The sequence below is a fragment of the Trachemys scripta genome, chromosome 5 (assembly GCF_013100865.1).
Source record: "Trachemys scripta elegans isolate TJP31775 chromosome 5, CAS_Tse_1.0, whole genome shotgun sequence".
In the NCBI taxonomy this organism is placed as follows: domain Eukaryota; kingdom Metazoa; phylum Chordata; order Testudines; family Emydidae; genus Trachemys; species Trachemys scripta.
Window position 1 is genome coordinate 43372770 of NC_048302.1, and position 22063 is coordinate 43394832.

Here is a 22063-nt window from a genome sequence, read left to right on the forward strand (position 1 = left end):
AGCAAAAGGCTGAAGCTTAAATAAGCACTTGCCTCCGGAAGTGATTAATAGATATCTTCTAAGGACTTATCTGTACACATGAATGGTACTGCTTCAGGTATGCTGAGTTACCACTAATACAGAGACTGTGATACAAAATGCTGCGCACAGACAGCGATTTACATTTCACCTTCCCTGGGAGAAATGAGCCAGCGGCACAGATCCAATTTGCTACGAGGGATATCCCAGTAGGGGTGGCATTTGGGGGATATACCACAACTGGGTTATTCGACGCAGTCAAGAAGGAGCCTAGCAGAGCCCATAGGCTTATTCAAGCCCTACCCAGTGGAGCCCGCTAAGCGAGTTATCCTGGCTGCCGACTCAGGGAATCTCTGCCTCTCATGCGCCCCGCCCTGCGCCTCTGCCCCAGGGCAGCTGCTGGAGCCTGGCTTTCCGCTGCCACTAAGCGACCCGGGCTTGCTGGGCACAACCGGGCTGAACCAGAGTCCCGGGCGAGGGGCTCCACAGCGCCATGCCCAGCCTCTCGCTGGGGCGCCGGCGGCAGTGCCCGGTGCGGGCTCGCATCACGTACTGGTGGGTCGGGGTAGGGTGACCAGATGTCCCGATTTTATAGGGACAGTCCCGATTTCTGGGTCTTTTTCTTATATAGGCTCCTATTACCCCCCACCCCCGCCCCGATTTTTCACATTTGCTGTCTGGTCACCCTAGGGGGTCCCCACTTTACAGCGGGCTGCTGGCGGCCGCAGGGTCAGACGGGCCCGGGGGCCTGTAAAGACAGGTGCGGGCGGCCTACCTGCTCTCGTCACCCCCTTCTGAGCTGAGCAGAGGCTCCTGCCCTTCGGCAGCAAGGGCGGCATCGGCGGTGACCACGGCCATGTCTGGTACCCAACACAAGCTCCTACCGCGGCCGTCGGCACCAGGCAGCCACGGGTAAGGGGGAGGGGGAGGAGCCGGAGCCGGAGCCTCCCCGCTCATGACGCCAGCTGTTGTTGTTCTTCCCGCCGCTGCCGGCGGTGTCGCTCCGGAGCTGGCTATCCAGAGCCGCCCTCCCGTGCGCCTGACTGTCGCGCATGCGCGCGCGCTCCCTTTCCGTTAATGCTGGCGGTCGGGCTGGCGTCACGTGGGACGGTAGGCTGCTAGAGAAAGGCGGGGCGCCAGTCACGTGTGAGTTTTGATGGTAGCCGCTAGTTTTCTCTCCGGTCCGCTTCATCAACTGAGCGGCGGAAGGGGCTGGCCGTGTGGTAGTACCGCCCCAGTAGCGACCTTCAGCCCTTCCCCGCCTCACACCCCTGAGAGCGGTTGTCCCTTCCCCCATGTGCGGCAGCTCTAGCTGGAGGTGGCAGCGGCAGCAGCGGGGAGCCCCCTGCCCGGTTCAGTGAGTGACCCCGGGAAAGTGTTGGGCGGTGGGAGTCTCTGGCCGGTCTCAGGGCCGGGGGCTCTCCGGCCGCAGGCGGGGACTTGCTGCCCGACGCGCCTCCATGCGGGGCCTGGGTCGGGACGGCGTCGCGATCGTTTGGCGCTGGGGACGCGATTCGAAGGAGAAGGGCCGTTTCCGCCTGCGGTCAGTAACTCGTCACCTCCAGCCTAAGGGCGCGGGAAGCCGGGCTCGCCCCGCCATCCTCTCCCTGCGGGTGTCCGGCCCGCCGCCCTTCCTGCTCCTTGGCAGGAGAGCGCTTACCCTGCCCTGGCCAGCTGGTGCCCGGTGTCTGCGCTTCCCTCCGGGTCTCCGTATCAGCAGATGCCCAATGGTGCTGAAACAATTTTATAGTGGGGCTCTGAAGGAGGAAACCGTGTATTTGGTTGTTATTACTACTTCAGGCTAGGGGGTTCAGGAGCACCCCGAGTTCCAGCAGCTGGCTATGGCTATGGCCATGCCCCCACCCTGACGCAGTCGGGACTGCTGTTTTAAGACATGTCCGTGTGTGTCTGTTTATCGATCTTGTCACTGCTCGCTAACCTGCCCCGCTCCAGAAAACCTCTGTAAAACTAATCCAGTCTTCTCGCCGCTTTGGTTTCATTTCTCCAAACCTGGAGTGGAAGGTAACAGGGCAGTTGATGTTCTCCCCTTGCTCTGTGTAACCCATACCCTAAAACAGTTATTCAGAAAAATATTGTGGCTTCTACTTGTCATCCACTTGTAGATTACAGCTTGTATTGTATCTGGTACAACTACTTGGTTGGTGTTTTCTCTTTATAATTTACTATGTTAAATTTATGCTTCACTTTTGAAAGTGTCTGCTTTTTCTCCAGTTGCTCTGTTTGTTTAGTTTTGTACTTTGAACAAGTAATGTTAGACTGAACTAGTGATCAACAGATATAAATCAAGACCAACAAGTAAAACAAGAATCCATACATAATATCATCAGGACTACATGATGATGCTGATGAATTATGTAGTACTTTTTCTTGAGGATCTTGATGTGACAGGTTACATCACAGAAACCCCCTGGGGAACTGCCAACTGATGTGCCAAGACTACTTTTGCCCCTGCTTTCCCTGCCAGCTTGGGAATCCGGCACCCTGTCTTGCTGAGCTAGATGCGCCAATCTGCTCCAACACAGACCCAAGGTCTGAACCACGTGCCCCAAAGCTGCAGACTTAACTGAAAGCAACTTACAGAAGTGTTCCTGTCTTTAACACTCAGATGGCCAACTCCCAATGGGGTCCAAACCCCAAATAAATCAATTTTACCCTGTATAAAGCTTATACAGGGTAAATTCATAACTTGTTTGCCCCCTATAGCACTGATAAGCACAGCTGTTTGCCCCCCCCCTCAGGTATTAATATATACTCTGGGTTAATTATTAAGTAAAAAGTGATTTTATTAAATACAGAAAGTAGGATTTAAGTGGTTCCAAGTAATAACAGACAGAACAAAGTGAATTACCAAGTAAAATAAAATAAAACATGCAAATCTAAGTCTAATACAGTAATAAAACTGAATACAGATTAAAATCTCACCCTCACAGATGTTTCAATAAGTTTCTTTCACAGATTGGACACCTTCCTACTCGGGACACAATCCTTTCCCATGGTACAGCCCTTGGTCCAGCTCAGGTGGTAGCTAGGGGATTTCTCATGATGGCTGCCTCCTTTTCTCTGTTTCACCCACTTATATATCTTTTGCATAAGGCGGGAATCCTTTGTCACTCTGAGTCCCCCCCCCGCCTTCTCAATGGAAAAGCACCAGGTTAAGGATGGATTCCAGTTCAGGTGACATGATCACATGTCACTGTAAGACTTCATTACCCACTTGCCAGCACACATGTATACAGGAAGACTCACAAGTAAAACAGAACTATCTACAGACAATTGTCCTGGTTAATGGGAGCCATGAAGATTCCAAACCACCATTAATGGCCCACACTTTGCATAATTACAATAAGCCCTCAAAGTTATATTTTATATTTCTAGTTTCAGATACAAGAGTGATACATTTATACAAATATGATGACCACACGCAGTAGATTATAAGCTTTGTATTGATACCTTACAAGAGACCTTTTGCATAAAGCATATTTTAGTTGCATTATATTCACACTCATCAGCATACTTTCATAAAATCTTAGAGTGCAATGTCACACTTGGTTTCTCCACAAATATTTCAGTTATGCTGAAAATATAGTTCTCAAATTAACAAAAAATAATCCTGGTGGTCTCGCTGTGATCTTTATGCTCCCAGGTCTTGTACTGGAAAAGATAAATATATCAAGTCACTTCGATATGAAGGAATATTTTTATCATGATCTTGAATGATGGGTATTCTGTGCTAGTGCATTGAAAATAGGTATAATTTCTCAGCCGGATCAGTTTAGTTTGTTGGCAAGAGTTGTCTGACTCTCTGGCACAGAAAATATATTGCCATTATTAATAAGCCTTTATAGTTTACGGTGGAGTTGATCATGTAATTAGAGCTGTGTATAAGTGTATATGGAGAGAGTACACATGTACACTAGCAGAGATGTATAGATAGTATTCAATATATGAATTCAAAGCGATAAAGCCCTTGCTCCATACGAAGGACTCTAACAGTTTTATTAGGGTAAGTTTTAAGTTTCACTGCCTCTTTCCCCTGTCTTTGTTTATGGAATATTACATTTCAGTCATAGTTTTTAAAAATTCTCATAGTTTTGTAGCAGTGCCATTTTTTTTCAACCCTGGCCTACATTTCACCATCCCTCGAACGGTTTACAACTTTTGATTGAATGAAATTCAGAATATTAGGACACTTAGTCACTGTAAATAGTATTAGAATTTTGTGTTCCTCTCCCCTAAATATCACCAATCTTATGGCATAGTGTAAATGGTAGTTTTAAAAATAAAAATGGCAATAACTAACCACAGTAGACCATTGGTCATTTCTCCCCTCTTATTCAATTTTATAGTTAGTATCCTGGCACTAAATTGATAGATTTTAAGGCCAGAAGGGGGCCACTATGATCATAAAGTGTACTTCTATACAGCCCACTTCTTATGGTGATGTGTAGCGTACATACACGGCTGGTCCCCCTAGCATAGGTATAAATAGTAGTGTAGACAGTGAGACATTGCTTAGGCCAGTGGCTCTCAACCTTTCCAGACTACTGTACCTCTTTCAGGAGTCTGATTTGTCTTGGGTACCCCCAAGTTTCATCTTACTTAAACTACTTGCTTACAAAATCAGACATAAAAATACAGAAGTGTCACAGCACCCTATTATTGAAAAAATGCTTACTTTCTCATTTTTACCATACAACTATAAAATAAATCAATTGGAATATAAATATTGTACTTCATTTCAGTGTATAGTATATAGAGCAGTATAATCAAGTCATTGTCTGTATGGGCTCGGACTTTTACTTCAGCCCCAAGCCCCAGCAAGTCTATTGCCAGCCCAGGCGATCCCATTAAAACGGGGTCGCGAACCACTTTGTCATCCTGACCCACAGTTTACCCACAGCAGAGTAGTGTTGTGCTGCTGGAGACTTCCCTTGCCATGGAGAAAGGCTGGCAGCGGGGTGAGGTTCTTTTAGGGGGGAGGAAGCAGGGGAAGGCTCTAGCAGCTCCCTGCTTTCTTCTCCCTGCTATAACCTTTCACTGACATATGTAGCTGCACACTGCAATTTGGGTGTAGCTTGCTTTTCACTGCAGCATATAGCTACCCTATGTGCCACCGATGCTGGTGTGCAATGTAGATGTAGCCAAAGTCTGATTTGTAACGCAGGCCGAAACACCTCACCCAGTAATTTCTGCACAAGCCCACAACTTCTGTTTGACCTATAGTGCATATTTTTAGAAAAATATCTACTCCTGAGTTAGACTTCACATGATGGAGAATCCACTACATCCCTAGGCATGTTGTTCCAAACGCTACTTGCCTATTAAAATTTGCAACTAATTTCTAGTATGAGTTTGGCTAACTTTGGCTTCCAGCCATTGATTATATGAGCCCTATATGATCATAAATCTCTTCCCCATGTAGGTATTTATAGACTATGATCAAATCATCTCTTAACCTTCTCTTTGTTAAAATAAATAGGTTCTTGAAATAAATAGAGCTTCTTAAGTATTTCAGTGCAAGTCATGCTTTCCAGGCTCTGAATCATTCTTGTAGCCTTTTCTGAAACCTTTCCAGGGGAGCGGGGCTCTTACTCCATTTTCAGTCCTCTTTATTTCAAATGGTCCTGAGCTGCTGGGCAGTCCTAATGTGAATCAGTGCAGTTGATTGAATATATTGAATTGTCTCATCCTGTGTCCTAGCATCCCTTTTAATATGCTCCAGTTGTCTAGCAATGTGTTTTGGGGTTGATGTAATATCAGCTTATTATCTTAAAATCACTTATACTCATGATCTAATTTCTGTTATCCTGGCCAACCTCAGATCTGTTCAAAGTACATCTCATTTACTGATTGCTAGTAGCTAAACTGAACCAAAAGCCCTTCTGATGAATGAGCTTCTAATTGGTGATATGTAACTAGCGGGACATGACTCCATTTTGGAAACTTTTTTTTTAAACTCGATTGAAATCCATATTGCTAGGTGGCCCATTAACAGAAATGGAGTAATAGCTTGTGTAGCTATCAGACTTTTTTAATAATTTGTCTGGGAGATGAGCAGAATAGACAGGCAGTAATGCTTAGAGTAGTTCAGAAATCAGGTGAATAAAATGAATAAACAGGGTAACAAAACACATTAGCAAAGGAGGAAAGACAATTGAGATCAGTAAAATATTAACTAGTGAGTCATTAAAGATCAGCACTGAACGGCAGCCAAGAACAGTAGCTAGAACCAAAGCAACAATTTTCAAGGTTTCTCGGTAAGTAAGGAAGCAAAATTTGTTTTGCAAGGGATGTTTGTTTTTGGGGTGATTCTAACCTTGGCAGTGGTGTCTTTTCCTTTCATTTTATATGGAGAGCAATATTGCCATAGTTGCAGCAGAGTTATAGTTTTCCTTTCTGAACTATAGGTTCTGAAAGCAATTGTACTGGTATACCAAAGTGTTTCTGATCTTGGCATGTTGCAAGATATCTATCTTTAAAATCATGTTGTTCTGATGGTCCTCACATACACGTTTCAGTACCAACGTGACTGATGTCATGTCTCAGATTATTTTATATGACTTAAACTTTTCATTAATCTAATTTTAAAAGACTAGAAGGTACTGAAGTGAAGACAGTGGGCTAAACTAAGCAAGCTGGGGATAAGAATAACGTGACTTTAAAGTTCGCTGCTTGAGACTGGCAGGGCTAGGAATTAAGGCTTCATACTACTAGAAAGCAAAATTTCCTGGCTTTTCAGTGGTTATAAAGCACTTATTTCTGTCCCTTAAGTTTTATATGTCAGAATTTAGTACTGTTACTGGTTCTTTGGAGAAGCAGTATTTTGGGGGAGTCAGGGGGGGGTTATGTTACACAGATTCAGTTTGAGTATAGGTTTCAGAGGGGTAGCAATGTTAGTCTGTATCAGCAAAAACAACAAGAAGTCCTTGTGGCACCTTGGAGACTAACAAATTTATTTGGGCATAAGCTTTCGTGGGCTATAACCCACTTCATCAAATGCATGGAGTGAAGAATACAGTAAGCAGGTATAAATATACACCACATGAAAAGATGGGAGTTGCCTTACCAAGTGGGGGGTCAGTGCTAACGAAACCAATTCAGTTAGGGTGGATGTGGCCCATTTCGAACAGTTGACAAGAATGTGTGAGTATCAACAGAGGGAAAATTCTTTTTTTGTAGTGACCCAGCCACTCCCAGTCTTTATTCATGCCTAATTTGATGCTGTCAAGTTTGCAAATTAACTCCGGTTCTGTAGTTTCTCCTTGAAGTCTGTTTTTGAAGTTTGAAGTTTCTGCTTACAAAAATACAAAAATGTTTATTCTAATTATTTTTATTTTGTTTAGAAATGACTGAGATCCTTCAATAGTTAGCTTTATAGATATGCAAAGTACTACATTATTAGTGTGTGAACACTAATCATTTTTTTTATATATATTTAAAAGAGCTTGCAATTGGAGTGTGGTATGGGCTCAAGTTAACAGCATTGCAGATACAAAACTAGATGAATTAAAGAACTACAACTGCATAAATCAAGGGTTGTAAGCAAGGTTCCTTAGATCATGCAGTGGATAGAGATTTGGAAATATGCTGATTATCCCACTTATCAATACATATTTCATACAACAAATGGTGTTTTGTTATACATTTAATTTTTTAATTGATATTAAATCATCTGTTTTCTTAAGTGTAGAAAAATCCTGAAACTTTAATTGGAGGATCATATGCTTTGTGACACACACAACCAATAGCTTAACTTTTTTGCCTGGTGTATCAAGTGCACAGAAGTGGCTCCCCATTATTTTAGTAAGTGTAGCTTTTTAACTAAAAGTTTGTCAGTAAACTACCATTTACTGATCAAACTTCAACATAAGTAAGAAGTATCCTTCACTGAAAGGAATGCTGTCAAGGATTTTGATAGTATGATTTTCCAGTCATACCCCTTAATCAAGGGTGGCAAAGAGCTAATGTATGTGCAGTTATACCTTAAATAAGTCCTTTTACCATTATAACTTTTGTTTGGGGAACTGGTGTAAGCTATACCGGCGAAAGAAATGTTGCTGGTATAAGCTGTCTCTCCATTGGGAGGATTTGCTGGTATAGCTCTATCAGCGAACCCTTTCTAGTGTAGCTAAAGCCTCAGTTACTGTCTCAGAGCTGCTAACTCTCAATTCATTGCAGCACTTCTCTGAAGAATGCTAATTTTGCAATATTGTTTTCTTGGCTATCTCAGAGACCTGTAGGAGGAATCACTCTGATTCTGTGAGGTACAATGACTTCAGGTTTGCAAGAACAAACAAGTTTTAATAGTTAAATGGGAAATTAAGAATAAAATTAATTTCAACCTGTATTCTTCCAAAACTCAATAAGGACAAGGCACTCGTGTAGCAGTGTTCCTGTACCCCACATTTCTAGCAAGCATCCATATCGTTAGCATCAGTCTCTTGCATTTTTGTAGGAAGTGGATGTAATCTGAATTAAAGCTTTCGTTTTATATGTTGTTGAAGGAAATGGACTTTCCTTTCTGAGTTATAGCACTGATCACAAAATTAAAGTCAAGCAAATTTAATGATAGATATTGGGACCATATAATTGCCTGCTGAATAGCATCCTCTCACTTCAGTACATCAGTAATAGGTCTGTGTCTTGACTTCAAAGAGAATTGCAATTTAAAGCGCATTACGAATTTTCTAGAATTTGTATGCACTGAGAAATGTAGGGAGAATTGGTAACAAAACTCTGCTAATCATGGGATTCGTTTTTTAAGTAATAGGATGTGCATAGTGCAAGGTTGACAAAGAAGTATGTCTGTTCTATAAAAGAGCTTTCCATGAAAAACTGGATTAATGATAATGGGGTCTTCCCAGATCTGAAAAGCATTTTCTCCACTCAGATTAGTTCATGTAAAGTGACCCATTTTCAGCATGATAAATAGACGTTATTCCACAGAGCATATACATTTCTCTTACATCTGCAAGAAAATCAAATTCCCCAAATTTTTTCAAGCTCTCTCAATCTACCAGGATTCCATTCCTAAAACTTGGCAGCGTTATTGTGCTCTGGGTAACTTGTGTGATCTGGGAATTTCTAACATCACTGAGTAACCTGCTTTTTGTCCCCCAAAGTTTACCCCTTTGTAGAACAAAATAACCTAATTACAATTAAGATGCATTTCTTCCAAATTATTGTCATGATACACCTCTACCTCAATATAACACTGTCCTCGGGAGCCAAAAAATCTTACCGCGTTAGATAGGTGAAACTGCATTATATCAAACTTGCTTTGATCTGCCAGAGTTTGCAGCCCCGCCCCGGAGCACTGCTTTACCGCGTTATATCCGAATTCATGTTATATCGGGTCGCATTATACCGGGGTAGATATAACGTGTACTAATGTGTACTGGTATAAAAACATAACTTGTTTGTGGATAAGATAAGTACTTATCACTCTGGTAACTTTGGATAATTAGTTTTCCTTTGACTATGGAGATAAAAAACGAACCTGTAAGGAAATGTAATGGTCAGAAATTTAACACTATTTGAAATTATGATTAAAATGTTTTTCACATCTATTCAAAAATTGAGACTAGAACAGAGGGAAGAGGTTGAAATGTAGCTGATGGAACATGAATCTGAATTTCTTCTAGCATCTAAAATTGAAGATCCATATCTATGCTTCAAATCCAATTTTACAAAATAGGCTGCATCATAGTTTGTTGCATCAAAATGATAGTTTTACTTCTGCAGTTTTTCTCTGGAAGATGAGAGTGGAATCCAGGGACTGAATGGGGGTAGAAAGGTTTTCTTCTAAGTTGTGTAGGGTTACCATATGTCCGTATTTTCCTGGACATGTCCAGCTTTTTGATTCTTAAATCACCGTCCGGAAGGAATTTTTAAATGTTTAAAAACATCCGGGATTTTGCCATTATTATTTTTCCCCAAAGAAGAGTTGATCATTCGAGAGAGAGAGTGAATGTTGATCATTCGAGAGCGTGCTCGCTTTTCCCCCCTAGCTCCCAGTGCTTTCGCTGCAAAACAGCTGTTTCGTGCAGCTGGGAGGGAGGGTGGAGGAGGGGGAATGCGGTGCGCTCATGGGGAGGAGGTGGGGCTGGGGTGGGAATTTGGGGAAGGGGCCAATGGGGCAGGGAGGGGGCGGAGTTGGGGTGGGGATTTTGAGGAAGGGGTTGGAATGGAGGCGGGGAAGGGGTGGAGTTGAGGCGTGGCCAGGGGCCCCCATGGAGTGTCCTCTTTTTCAATATTCAAATATGGTAACCCTAAAGTTGTGCCTACCTGAGCCCTCAAAATTATGCACTACAGATTGTGCAGGTGTTCAAAATATGAACAGTTGGACTCTTTGGGCTTTGCTCCCCTTCACATGGGTTTGACTGGGTTCTTTGGGCTTGACTTTCCCTCAGAGGGGCTGTGATGCCTTGTTGAGCTTTTTTGCTGTGGCTGCTTCTTGGCTGAGGGAAAAAAAAAAAGTGATATTCTTCCAAAACCACCTACTTAAGGCCTCATTTCTATCTATTTTCTACTTTCAGATGTTAGCTTGCTACTAATGGGTGTGAGTAAACTGGATATTTTGTACAGACGGCTTCTACTCACTAAACTTTTCATTCGAGGATGGGGAAGACCAGAAGATCTGAAAAGGTGATTATTTTTCTTCACAGAAAAAAATCAGAATATTTCATACTGCTAATCTAAGTAAATTTATTTTAAATACTATGAACAGATAAATGTTTTTTACTAAAAATACAATGTGTTATTTTCAGTTTTCTAAAAAAAGTAAAACACCACACTATAGGACTAATTAGACTTCAGAAACTAAATAAATATTTTAATTTTTAAATTAATATATTTTTCTTTACCACAAAATAGTTTAGTGTATAAATGCAAGATGCTGTTACAGTCTTTGTTTAAAAACAAAGAATCCAATTAATGGAAACTTAAACATGCTGGTGTAGGATAACATTTTAAAAGATCTTGAATTTATATAAAGCTAGCTGGATCGTTTGTGTTGTCCAAGGACAACGCTTGTAAAACTCTTTGGAAGGAGGCATCTCCTATAAAATTAGAAAAGAACTAACTTGGTTTCTCTTTTACTTAATGGTTTATAAAGAAGTTAGTTTGCCAAATACAAACTTTAAAACATAAAATGTAGGATAGGCATACGCCTTGCTTTCTCCATTTGGTTTCTCTTGGAAAAACTATGGCTAAATTTTGCACATCCATTTTTAATGGGTTATATAGAGAGAAAAATCTCCTTTTAGAGTTGATTAAGAACAAGAAAGAGCTTTTGCTTTATAGGTTTTGATTTCATGTTTGTTTAAGGTTTATATATTAGCATGATATATTCCCAAAGATTTAATGTAAAATAGTTTTATACAATGTTAATTCCTCTTAATGAATCTTTGAGTGGATTGATTTTAAAAGGCTTTTGCTTTTATACAAGCAACTTTATATGGTTTCTTAAGTTTTAAATATTGAATAATTGAGTGTATAAAATGCATAATATATTATATTAGACTAAAATGAAAATTATAGATCTAAATTTCTGAGAAATTGACTTTGTGCAAACATAAACACTACAAACAAAGGAATACATTGAGCAAGAAACTGTGTTGAGGAAGTTTTGTATGTAGCAGTTGGTGGAGATCTGTAAATGTACATTGAGACTACCAGAGAGGTATAGTAGTTAACCTTGCAACAGTTCATCCTTAAATGGAATTAGATAGCTTAGCCTCTTTTCCCAACAACCATTTGTCTGGTTCGTCTGTTTAGAGTTGTCCAAATTCAAACAAAAGCCAAATTTCAAAATTTACTGCAAAACAAAATTTTGAAAACGTTTTGTTTTGAGTAAATGAAAACATTTAATTTTTATTTTGAAATCTTTAATTTTTTATAATATTAAAACAAAAAAATCAAAACATCATTTCGACCTTAGCAAAATACTTTTTTTCAATTTTTTTTAAATGAAACTTTTCAAAATCAACACATTCTCTCAGAAAATTTCAGTTTCAATGAAACAGCATTTTTTTTACAGGGGAAAAAACATTGTTATAAATTTTTCAACAAGATGTACTATTTAGCTTGTAATCTCTCAGGGGCAAAGTCTGTTTTGTATTTGCACAGTGCCTCGCACAATGAGGACTCAATCTCAGTTGGCACTGCTTTAATGCTAACACTAGTAATAATGGTATTAACTATTCCAAGGTATTTTAAGGATTATCATTTGTTAAATTAATTCCAAAATGTAGGATTCTTTAAGTGGATTGTCCACATATATTCCACTTCAGGTGCACCTGAACCTCATGCACATGAGACCCTTTGAGTAGCAATGTCTGTTGGGGCTGCACCTGTGACCTGTGCATCCTCCAGCACTCTATAGACAAAGGTATAAAGGGCAGAGGCAGACTCAGTTGCTCTCCAGTTCATTCTTTCCTCCTGTGAGTGCGGGAAGGAATGGCTGGCATCTCTGCCTATGTGTATGTGCTGTTCCTCCACTCCAGAGTCAGGCAGAACATCCTTCACTGCAGCCCAGTCCTCTGAAGAGAGAGGCCTGAAGGAACACTGTTCCTATGATGGGAGACATAGATCGTCCTCTCCAGTTCCAAACAGATCACCCTAGGAGGGAAGTCAAGGCACAGGTCAGGTCCCACTGGCCTTGGTGCACTTTTCAATAGTCATTGATGTGCCCAGTATATGTTACCAACAATCCAAGCAGCTGACACTGAAATCAGCTTCAAGAACACTCTTCAGACCTCTCTGGACCAGCACTGAAAGCACATTCTTACCAAGACTGTGCCTTTGGTAACGAAAACCTTGGCACCGACATCTTTCATGCCAACTTGTTGATGGTACTGCAACTCTTCTTTCTGAATCTTCACCTCTGGAGCTTCTCTTTGCAGTACCTACACAGTTCACAGGACTGGGAGAGTTGACAGTTCTGGACTAGCCTAAGTTTCCATTGATGTCTTCTATTAAGAAACCCAGTGCCACCAGCTCAGGAGCCTCGTGGTTCTACTCAAGCACTCAAGAGATCTGCTTTACCCAACTGCTTTGGTCCCTGGACCCTTATGAGCCTACTCTGTCTGTCTGAAAGAACATTCAGAAATCCACATGAGGGACTGCAGGGACAATCACGAGCAGTACTTTGCACGGGACCCATCATGGCCTGCACCCCCTTCCAGAACCTCATGCAGTCATGGTCTTTCTGAATCCTATATGGGATGCATCCTACTCGCAAGACTCCAGTTGCCTCTCAGGCAACTACAGCAAGGTCACCCTTCCCTTGTAGGTCTCACTCATCTGGCATATCATACACCTGATGCAGAGAGTGAGCAAGAGGACTTTCAGAAGAAAGAAGCCCAACATGTCCTGACAGTGATTTTTGTCATCTTCGGTGAACTGTTACAGCTTCAAACCAGCCTGATGACTGCTGGATCTTCCAGCAACTTCTCAGGAGATGACTGGGATTTCCAAGATGTCAGCTAAGTTTAAATGACTTCTCTTGCACTACCTTCTCCATATTCTGCATATGTTCAGATCCCCAGCAGATTGGTAGTGCCAATAAATAATAGCTTAGTGCACAGGCACCAGCTTCCTCTGGATCCTTGTTCTGCCCCAGGCCCTGCCCCCACCCCGACCCCTTCTCCCAAGCCCCCACCCATGCCCCGCCTCTTCCCATCCCTGGTCCACTCCCACGGAACAGCTGATCGAGGTGGGTGGGAGGTGCTGGGACGGAGCAGGAGGAGTTGATTGGCGGGGCCGCCGGCGGACGGTAGGCACTTGTGGGGATGGGGGAGGAAGAAGCTGGCTGCTGGTGGGTGCTAAGCACCCATCAATTTTTTTTCCCCGTGGGCGCTCCAGCCCTGGAACACCCACGCAGCCGGCACCTATGGCTTAATGGAATCAGTTAGAGACCTCTATGCCTCTATGGTGCCTACATCTAAGAAAATGGACAGGTGCTATCAGATCACCTCCAGAGGCTTTGAATATTTCTTTAGCCATCTAACACTCGACTCCTTGATCATAGTCACTGTCCAAGAGAAGTCCAAATGACAAGGTCCACATAAAGCAACTCCCAGGGATAAAGATCTTAAAATGTTGGTGGACCTCTTTGATTGGAATTTGTATTCTTTAGCCATCCTATAAGCGTTCATTATTAACTACCAAGCACTCCTGGCTAAATACAGCTTTCTTAACTGGGCTCATGCATCCCAATTCACCAACAAACTCTAACAGGAACACAAGGAATTTAAATCCCAGGTGCAGGAGGGACAGCTGGTTGCATGGCCCTCAATACAGGTTGCTCTCAACACCTCACCTACAGTGGCCTGTAGTATGGCTAGCATAATAACAATTCATTGGGCCTCCTAATTGCAGTCCTTGAGAATACTGGAGGAGGCTCAAGCAACCATTGAGGGCTTCCCCTTTGAGGATTGTGATTTTAATAAGAATACTGATGAGGCTATTTGCTTGTTGAAGGACATCAAAGACAACCTTTTGCTCTCTGGGTGTATGCATCTTGGTTCCATGAAGGAGATGGTACAAGCCTCAGCCCTGTCCAAGGCAGACACAACCATCTGAGTACTATTATAGACAGCAGAGACTGTTTGAGCCACTGAAGAAGAGGCAGAAGTTCCAGATGAAGATACCTTCTGCCCCTTCCTCCTCTGACGCACACCTTTCATCTACCTTGAAACAGCAGGTTTGAATGTGCAGTTGAGAGCCTTGCAGAGCCAGCAGATCCAGCTCTTTCCCCCCCTTTTGAGAGCTGTTTGTTGGGGAGATATGGAACCAAATTACCTGGGACCAAAGGGTTCTGGAGTCTTTTGGACAAGGATTCTCTATCCAGTTTCAGTCCCCTGCGAACCTCCCCACATCCCCAATCCCTTCTGGGACCCCTTTCATGAGATATTGCTCAGGAAGGAAGTGGACTCCCTCCTGCAACTCAGAGCAGTAAAAGAATGCCCTTGGAATTCCAGGGCAGGGTGGGTTATTTTGATCACAAGCAGAAAGGGGAATGGAGCCCTGTCCTGAAACTGACTCAACAAATTCATCTGTGGGTTCCAGTTCAGGATGGTGATGCTGATGTCCATAATCCCCATCTAGGATCCTCAAGATCGGTTTGCAACTCTACTTACAAGACACATACTTTCATATTGCAATTCACCCGGCCCCAAAGAGATATTTCAGGTTACTTGTGGGAAAGTCTTACTACTAATGCAGAGTGCTTCCCTGTGGCCTCTCTCTCTGACCTTGAGGGTCTTCTGCAAATGCGTGGAGGTCATGGCTTCACATCTGAGAAGGAAAGACATTTGAGTTTATCCTTACCTCAATGACTGGCTGATTCGAGCTGGTCACCTCAACACCTGAACGACTTTATTTGAGTAGTTCTGAATCTCATTGCTGCATCAGACCTCAGTAAATGGAATGAAGTCCACTCTCACGTCTTGTTAGAGCATAAAATTCATGGGGGCAGTACGGACTCCGGTCTGCCAGAGGACAGGTTTCTCCCCATTCTAAGCCTTGTCAACCGCTTCATTCACACCCTTAACATTAGTCAGAACATGCCTAAGACTCATGGGTCACGTGGCCTCCTGCGCCTACATGACACATTTGCCACCTGTACTCTATGCAAGGGTGGTCGAGATCAGTGTACTTACTCAGCAGATACCTAAGACATGTTGGTCAAAATCCCCCCAGGAAGTCCTTTCCTTGTTAGATTGGTCAAAGGACACTCTACATGTCTATAATGGATCCCCCATCTCCTCACTGATCCCCAGCATGACATTGGTGACAGACACATGTACATTGGGGAACTCAGCTGGACCACCTCCAGACCCAGTGCCTCTGGCCCCGCTCAGGAAGTAAGCCTTCATATAAACACCCTGGAGTTGAGAACCATTTGGCTAGCATACATAAGTCTTTCTCCTGGTGTTTCGAGATGCCATAGTACAGGTGTTTACAGACATGTCCTATAGCAACAAGCAAGAAGGTGTTGGTTTGTTGCCCCTGTGCCAAAAGACAATCCACCTTTGGCAGTGGTGCATCAGCCACCATCTTACCAGTAGTCCTCCACCTTCCCAGGCTATGAAACCTCCTGGTGGACCATCTCACAGGGTGGACAATACTCTGAGCAACTATTCAATAATTGTCCAATGCTGCATTCGGCAAGACATCTTTCACAGGTGGTGATTCCCAAAATTGGGTTCTGGTTGGATGTGAACAGGTCAAGGAGTGCTGCAGGTTCTGCTCCAGAGGAGGAGCCTGTGCTGGCTCCCTGACACCCTACTGAGCCTATGGCCACCAGGGCTCTTGTATGCTTGCCTCCTACCCCTGCCGATACCCCCCACTCTTCTTCCCTATTATGGCAGAGTCCCTGCCAATTTGGATTTGGTGCTAGCAAAGGAACTGGAGAGTGGTTGCAGCCACCCCATCCTTTATGCCCTCTGCCACCACAAGGCACAGCCCTAGAGGACACTGATATCAAAAAGATTCTTATTTGGGCCCACTCTTGCCAGAAGTGGAATACATGTGGAGAATACATCTCGAAGAATTAAGTTACTGTAGAGTAAGTAAATAGTTACTACTTTTAAGGTTAAAAAAAAAAAAAAAAACCACTTTAAAACAGATGTGATCTTTAATTAAAAATATATTCAGAGAAAACAGTATTTTGTTTGGACTTCAACATTCTTATGTAGCATTGTACTAATATATGAAAAGCAGAAACTTTACTAGTCTGTACAGGTTCAGAGAAACACAAAGAACAGACAGCATAAATAGTTAAAAGTAAATTCAACTAGATTCCCCACCCCCAATGTTTATAATTTATGGTATTTTTATAACAGGTAAGGAAACCAGAGGTTGAAACTTTAAAACTCTACTTTCTGGGGACTATAAAATGCATATTGTCCATTTTTGACCTTTTTGTCGGCATTAAGGCAGAGTTGTATTAACTGACTTTTTTCATATAGTGAAAAGGCATTCACAGTTTAAAGATTATGGGCCAGATTAACCCTGGTAAAACTCCACTGGACTAAATGACTGTATTTGCGGTGGTATATTCTGCACTAATTAATATTGGTATCTAACAATCTCATCTGCATGTAATGGGAATTTTCCAACCTCAACCATACTCCTTTAGTTCTTCGTTGTATAAAATGCTCATAATTTGTGCTGCTAGTTCTTAAACTAGTGGTAGGAATCCCCATTCTCATCCTATGAAGTCCCTGGGACAGGGTTTCATGGTTAATGCTAATTTTGGGTGTTGATCTGTTGTACGGCAAGTCACTTCAGAATTTTGGCCCAATACCAACTGACTTCATAACTTCCATTCAGCCCTGTCTCTCTCCATTGAAAATAGATTAGGGGAAAACATTCAGAGCTGTTTGTTACATGTAACATTCTATTATTAGAAAAGGTCATCCTTTTGAGGATCAAACTCATTTTAATTTGGATGAATGGAAAAGAAAAGCATTTGTTGAAGATGTTTATTTTCCTTGTAACTCTGTAACAGGGTCACTTTTTCAGATCGTTACAAGCATTTATATAGAAAAACAGAATGACATTTCCTAAATATGTTCAAAATAAAATTCCAAAGGGTAATCTGGATGAGATGCACCAGAGATATTGTAACATTTGGGGGAATTATCTCTCAACCACTAATGCTCCCAGAAAATCAGTAGAGTCAGACAAAAGCACTTGAATGTTTTCCAGAAAGCTGTCTAGTTACATGTATCTGAAATAATGGTTTAAAATGGAAGCTATTTTATAACTAACTATAGCATTTGTTATAATTCACATTTCTGTATAATAGGGATTTAAAAAAACGAAAACCAAACATACCAACTAGTTAAAAATACTATATTGTGGAGTAGAAATGGGTTAGATTGCAGGATATACTGGGGGGGGGGAAGTAAGCATATTCCATGTGTGTAATAACATATTGTAAAACTAGGGAAGTATGTGTCGCTTGATTATATATTGCAGGTGCAAATGTACCTATAATTATGACTGTTGTTCTGACCCTGACATCTATTGGAATTTTCTTCCTGAGTAAAGGTTTAGGAAAAACAGAAAATAATACAAAGAGGTTGAGAGCTAGCCACTCACTAGTGTTCTCTTTTAGAGACACTGATACTTTGCATGCCAGTTGATTTATTGCCAGCTCTTATTCTTATATTATGTCCTAGCAAAGGTCATAAGCTATTGCTGGAAAAAATGTTAGCCCACTTTCCCCCTGCCAATGCAAGATCTAGTCCCTATGTAGTAGGCTTAGCTAATGTTAACTTACTTTACTAAGCTTTATTCCATGCTGGAGATGTCACTTTAGCAGTGTTCTGTAGTTGCCTTCCCTATAGGGGATCACATAAGTACCATTTTTACCATATTTGAGATTGAATTAAAACTCTGCCCCAACACCCTTGCCTTGTGCTATGGCCCTGTCCCCGTCCCAAGTAGCAGCAATAAACTGGCCTGCCTCCTCTCCAAGCAAGACAGAGGCAGTAGCATAGGCCCTATATGTTTGTCCCTGGTCTTACTTGGCAGCAGCGGTCCCCTCTCCCTCACTCTGAAGAGGCAGGAGTGAGGCCTCAGTGAGTATGTGTCTACACAGCATAGAAAAACCTGTGGCTGGCCCGTGCCAGCTGACTCAGGCTCAGGCTACAGGGCTGTTTCATTGCTGTGTAGACTTCCAGTCTTGGAGTAGAGCCCAAGCTCTGGGACTCTCCCACCCTGGATCCCAGGCTCTAGCCTGAGCCTGGAAGTCTACATAGCAATGAAACAGCCTTGCAGCCCGCGAACCTGTGTCGGCTAGCACTGGCCATCTGCTGGTGTCTAGTTGCTGTGCAGACATATCCAGTGTTACACCCTGGGTCCTGGGCTATTTGCTGTGGTGGGCGGACCCACCGTTTCACTTTTCTTCTGAGGTAGTATTGGACAGGGTCCTGTAGAGCTATAGATCTTGCAGTTAACACCCTATTGAGGTGCATGTAGCAGTTAACCCATCTCAGATCTATTATTTCACATAATCTTCAGATTCAGGTAGGTGTCACTGCATCAATTAGGCTACACTTTCAAGTATTTCTTTGCAACAGTGAGGACTAAACTTAAGTTTTCTTAAAATGAATGGTGTAATCACACGACTCCAGGAGCTAGTATCCTAGACCTGGGCCTATAATGTTTATGCCTTAATCTGACCTAGGCTGAAATTCAAAGTTAAGTCTTCATAAAAAAAGTTATAACATAATGTTTTAAAAACTTGGCGAAACCAAGCAGTGTAGTAAAAAAATTGTAGCCATTCCTTTTCTGCGAAAGCCAAACTGATACAGCTCTCACTAGGCTGGTTTACCCAGAAATGAGAAGTTGATTTTTAAATTAAATAACTTCCTGGTCTTTGTCTCTCCTTTAGTTTAGCCTCTTTCATACAGGAAAGATGTACTAATTCAGATAAAAGCATGACTTCTGATTTTGATGTAAAGAAATACTCAGTTAAAAAAGGCTTGACTCTCTTCTGTATCTTGCTTTTTAACAGAATATTTGAATTCAGAAAGATTATTGGAAACCGGGAAAAATGCCAGAAGCTGGTTTCAAGAGATTATCCAGTGTTCATTGACAAGGTATTCAATAGCAAAAAATGTAACTGTAACTAAAATTATGTTCTCACATATTATGTATGAGTGAAGTGAACTGAAGTCTTTAGTAAGCTCTCTGTACTGGAGAAGAAAGTAGTTAGGTTTGGTGCAATGTGGATTGTAGGTTTTATTGATATTTTGGTTCACCCCAATGTTAGTACAGCATATGTTACTGATTTGGGATCAGAATTCAGGGCATGATCTTAGGGTAACAGAGTGGCAGAAGGAACGTGGTAAGCATTTGCAGGGGCAGTATGTAGTTTGCTTCTCTCGCTAGTAGTTCCTCTCTCTGACTGAGGAGTAGCATTGAAAGATTCCAGAGGGATACACCCAGCTGTCCTTTGGTAAAAATATTCAAGAAAGGAGTAAATATATAGGGGAGGGTGTAGAGGTGGTTGGAGATTATAGGATTCCACTGGGAAAAAGAAGAAAGCGTACTTTGCATGTAACTAGATATGTAGCCAGTCAGTATTATTAAAGAAACACTTATTATGGTAGTGCCCAAAAGCTCCAGTGAGGATTTAAGGACCCGTTGTTCTGGGTGTGACACAGACACATATAAGGGACAATCCTGCCCCTGAGATTATAAAATCCAAAAGGTATAAACAAAGGGCTGGGAGGGAGAAGTAACATACAAGCAAATAAAAATGGTGACTGGCAAGATTCTGTAAACCAGATATTTTGGTATTTTTCATTGAGAGTAGAGGTAGTATGAGGGGAATGTCAGGACCGTGGGAGTTAGTAAGGAAGAAAGGAATGGGAAGGTGAGAAGTTGTTACAATTAGTCATCTGTCTGTCCATCAGCAGCAGACAGGTTTTTACATCATTGCAGAGATGAGTTGTAAGAAGGGATTTAAAAGGATAGAGCAATAGCTGTACAGATTTTATTATGAAGTTTTTCCCATCCTTTGGGGTGGCATGGGAGAAAACACAGGTATGTCCTATCTTAAAGAATTGTTAAAAAATTTAAACAAATTTTAAACAAACAAATAACCCCCCCACAACCCCATTTAGGCTTTAATTGCATTAAAAACTGAATTTTGTTATAACTGAGCTGATTTTTATTTAAGTGAGTAGGCTTGTGGTAGACTTTTTTTAATGCTCATGTAATGTGATGATTGAAATTGTACTTTCAAAACTGCTTGTGGATTTTTGTGCTAAAATTTGATTCCAGCCTAGGAACCCATATATTAATGTTCAGCCTTCAGTGCATATAATGTATGCTGATCATATACACTTTTAACTTTCAGTTCTTTCCATAGGTTGAGGAGCAATCAGACTGTAAAATACTCGATGGGCACTTCATTTCCCCTTTGATTCACTACATTCCCAATATCCTGCCAACTGAATCCATCATAGCAAGGTAAGGAAAAGGAAGTAACAGTTTGGTTCTGAAACTAGCTCTGTAGAGAAATCAAAGAAATCTGTATTATAAAAATTACTTTTATTACATTCTTTATTACAGCTACAATCCGAATACTCAATTTTGTTTTAAAATGGTTCAGACTGTGATCTCTGTTTGAAAAATATTGAGATGTTTTAAGTTAGAATGAAAACACAGGTAGTTCATTTGATGGTTCCATCCTTGGATGAATGATTTATTTTCTAGATGAGCTTATTCTAAATTGGAGGTGGCCCTAGCAAAACATGACGTGTTATGTGAAAGAGGTGGTTTAATTCTGAAAATGGAAATGTAATCCCATTAGAAAAGTTGTACATGTTTATTTAGTAAAATAATTAATGGAACATCTATAACTGTATTTTGATAACTAGTTTTGACACAGGAAAGCCAGAGAATTCTAATATGACTATGATCTGTTCTTACCTACCTCCTTTGTAAAGGGAGGGAAATTATTCATATATAAGCAAAAGTACTAACAAACAGCCTTGACTTGGATTTACTAGTCTTTGTCAGTCTGCCACAACATCAAGTAATGTTTTGAGACTGATTTCTTCCTTTTTTAAAAATACTTGTTTTGTTTGTGAGATATACAACTCACATCGCATGTCCAAGATGGAGAAATGCAATTCCCTTGCAAATATGAATTTTTGTAAAGGCCAGCAGTTTATCCAAGAAAATAGTTTCTCACTTCTGTATTTTCCTAAGAAACACTCCATATTTATTAACTTATTCCACTTATTATCAGAATTTAACCATATATGTATGCACATGTTAACTTCAGTGTAGCTCATACATTGAATTTGGCCTATGTTTTCTATTTGAGAAGCCAAACAACGTAGTAGTACCCTTGAAGAAGTCTTGTCACGCTTACACACTCAAGCAGTTGGGTGGTGGTGGTATACTAATGTTCTCACCAGGGTGTCCACCGAGCCTTGCTTTGGAGGTAGGGTGGGGAGCATCATTTTTTTATTGGTTTCTTGCTAGCAGA

General features: G+C 41.6%; 2 protein-coding genes across 10 annotated transcripts in view; one reads left to right on the forward strand and one right to left on the reverse strand.

The window, feature by feature from the left end:
• MFSD8 (major facilitator superfamily domain containing 8) overlaps positions 1–1058 on the reverse strand; it is a 33827-nt gene extending 32769 nt beyond the window's left edge. The window contains exon 1 of one of the 4 annotated variants that reach the window (XM_034771190.1): positions 794–1048. In XM_034771190.1, the coding sequence (XP_034627081.1) occupies positions 794–975 (182 nt within the window). In that variant the 5' untranslated portion in view covers positions 976–1048. Of the gene's footprint in view, positions 1–793 lie in introns of all 4 variants that reach the window. The other 3 variants (XM_034771191.1, XM_034771188.1, XM_034771192.1) reach the window with 3 other exon arrangements.
• Positions 1059–1104: 46 nt separating this feature from the next.
• Positions 1105–22063, forward strand: part of ABHD18 (abhydrolase domain containing 18) — a 42560-nt gene continuing 21601 nt past the window's right edge. Inside the window, exons 1-4 of one of the 6 annotated variants that reach the window (XR_004645809.1) lie at positions 1105–1164; positions 10578–10686; positions 19574–19658; positions 20936–21036. Coding sequence is in view for 2 of the 6 variants with exons in the window: in XM_034771193.1 (XP_034627084.1) it covers positions 10595–10686; positions 19574–19658; positions 20936–21036 (278 nt within the window). In the remaining 4 variants the exon portion in view is untranslated. Of the gene's footprint in view, positions 1165–1229; positions 1562–10577; positions 10687–19573; positions 19659–20935; positions 21037–22063 lie in introns of those variants that run through there. The other 5 variants (XR_004645810.1, XM_034771193.1, XM_034771194.1 and 2 more) reach the window with 5 other exon arrangements.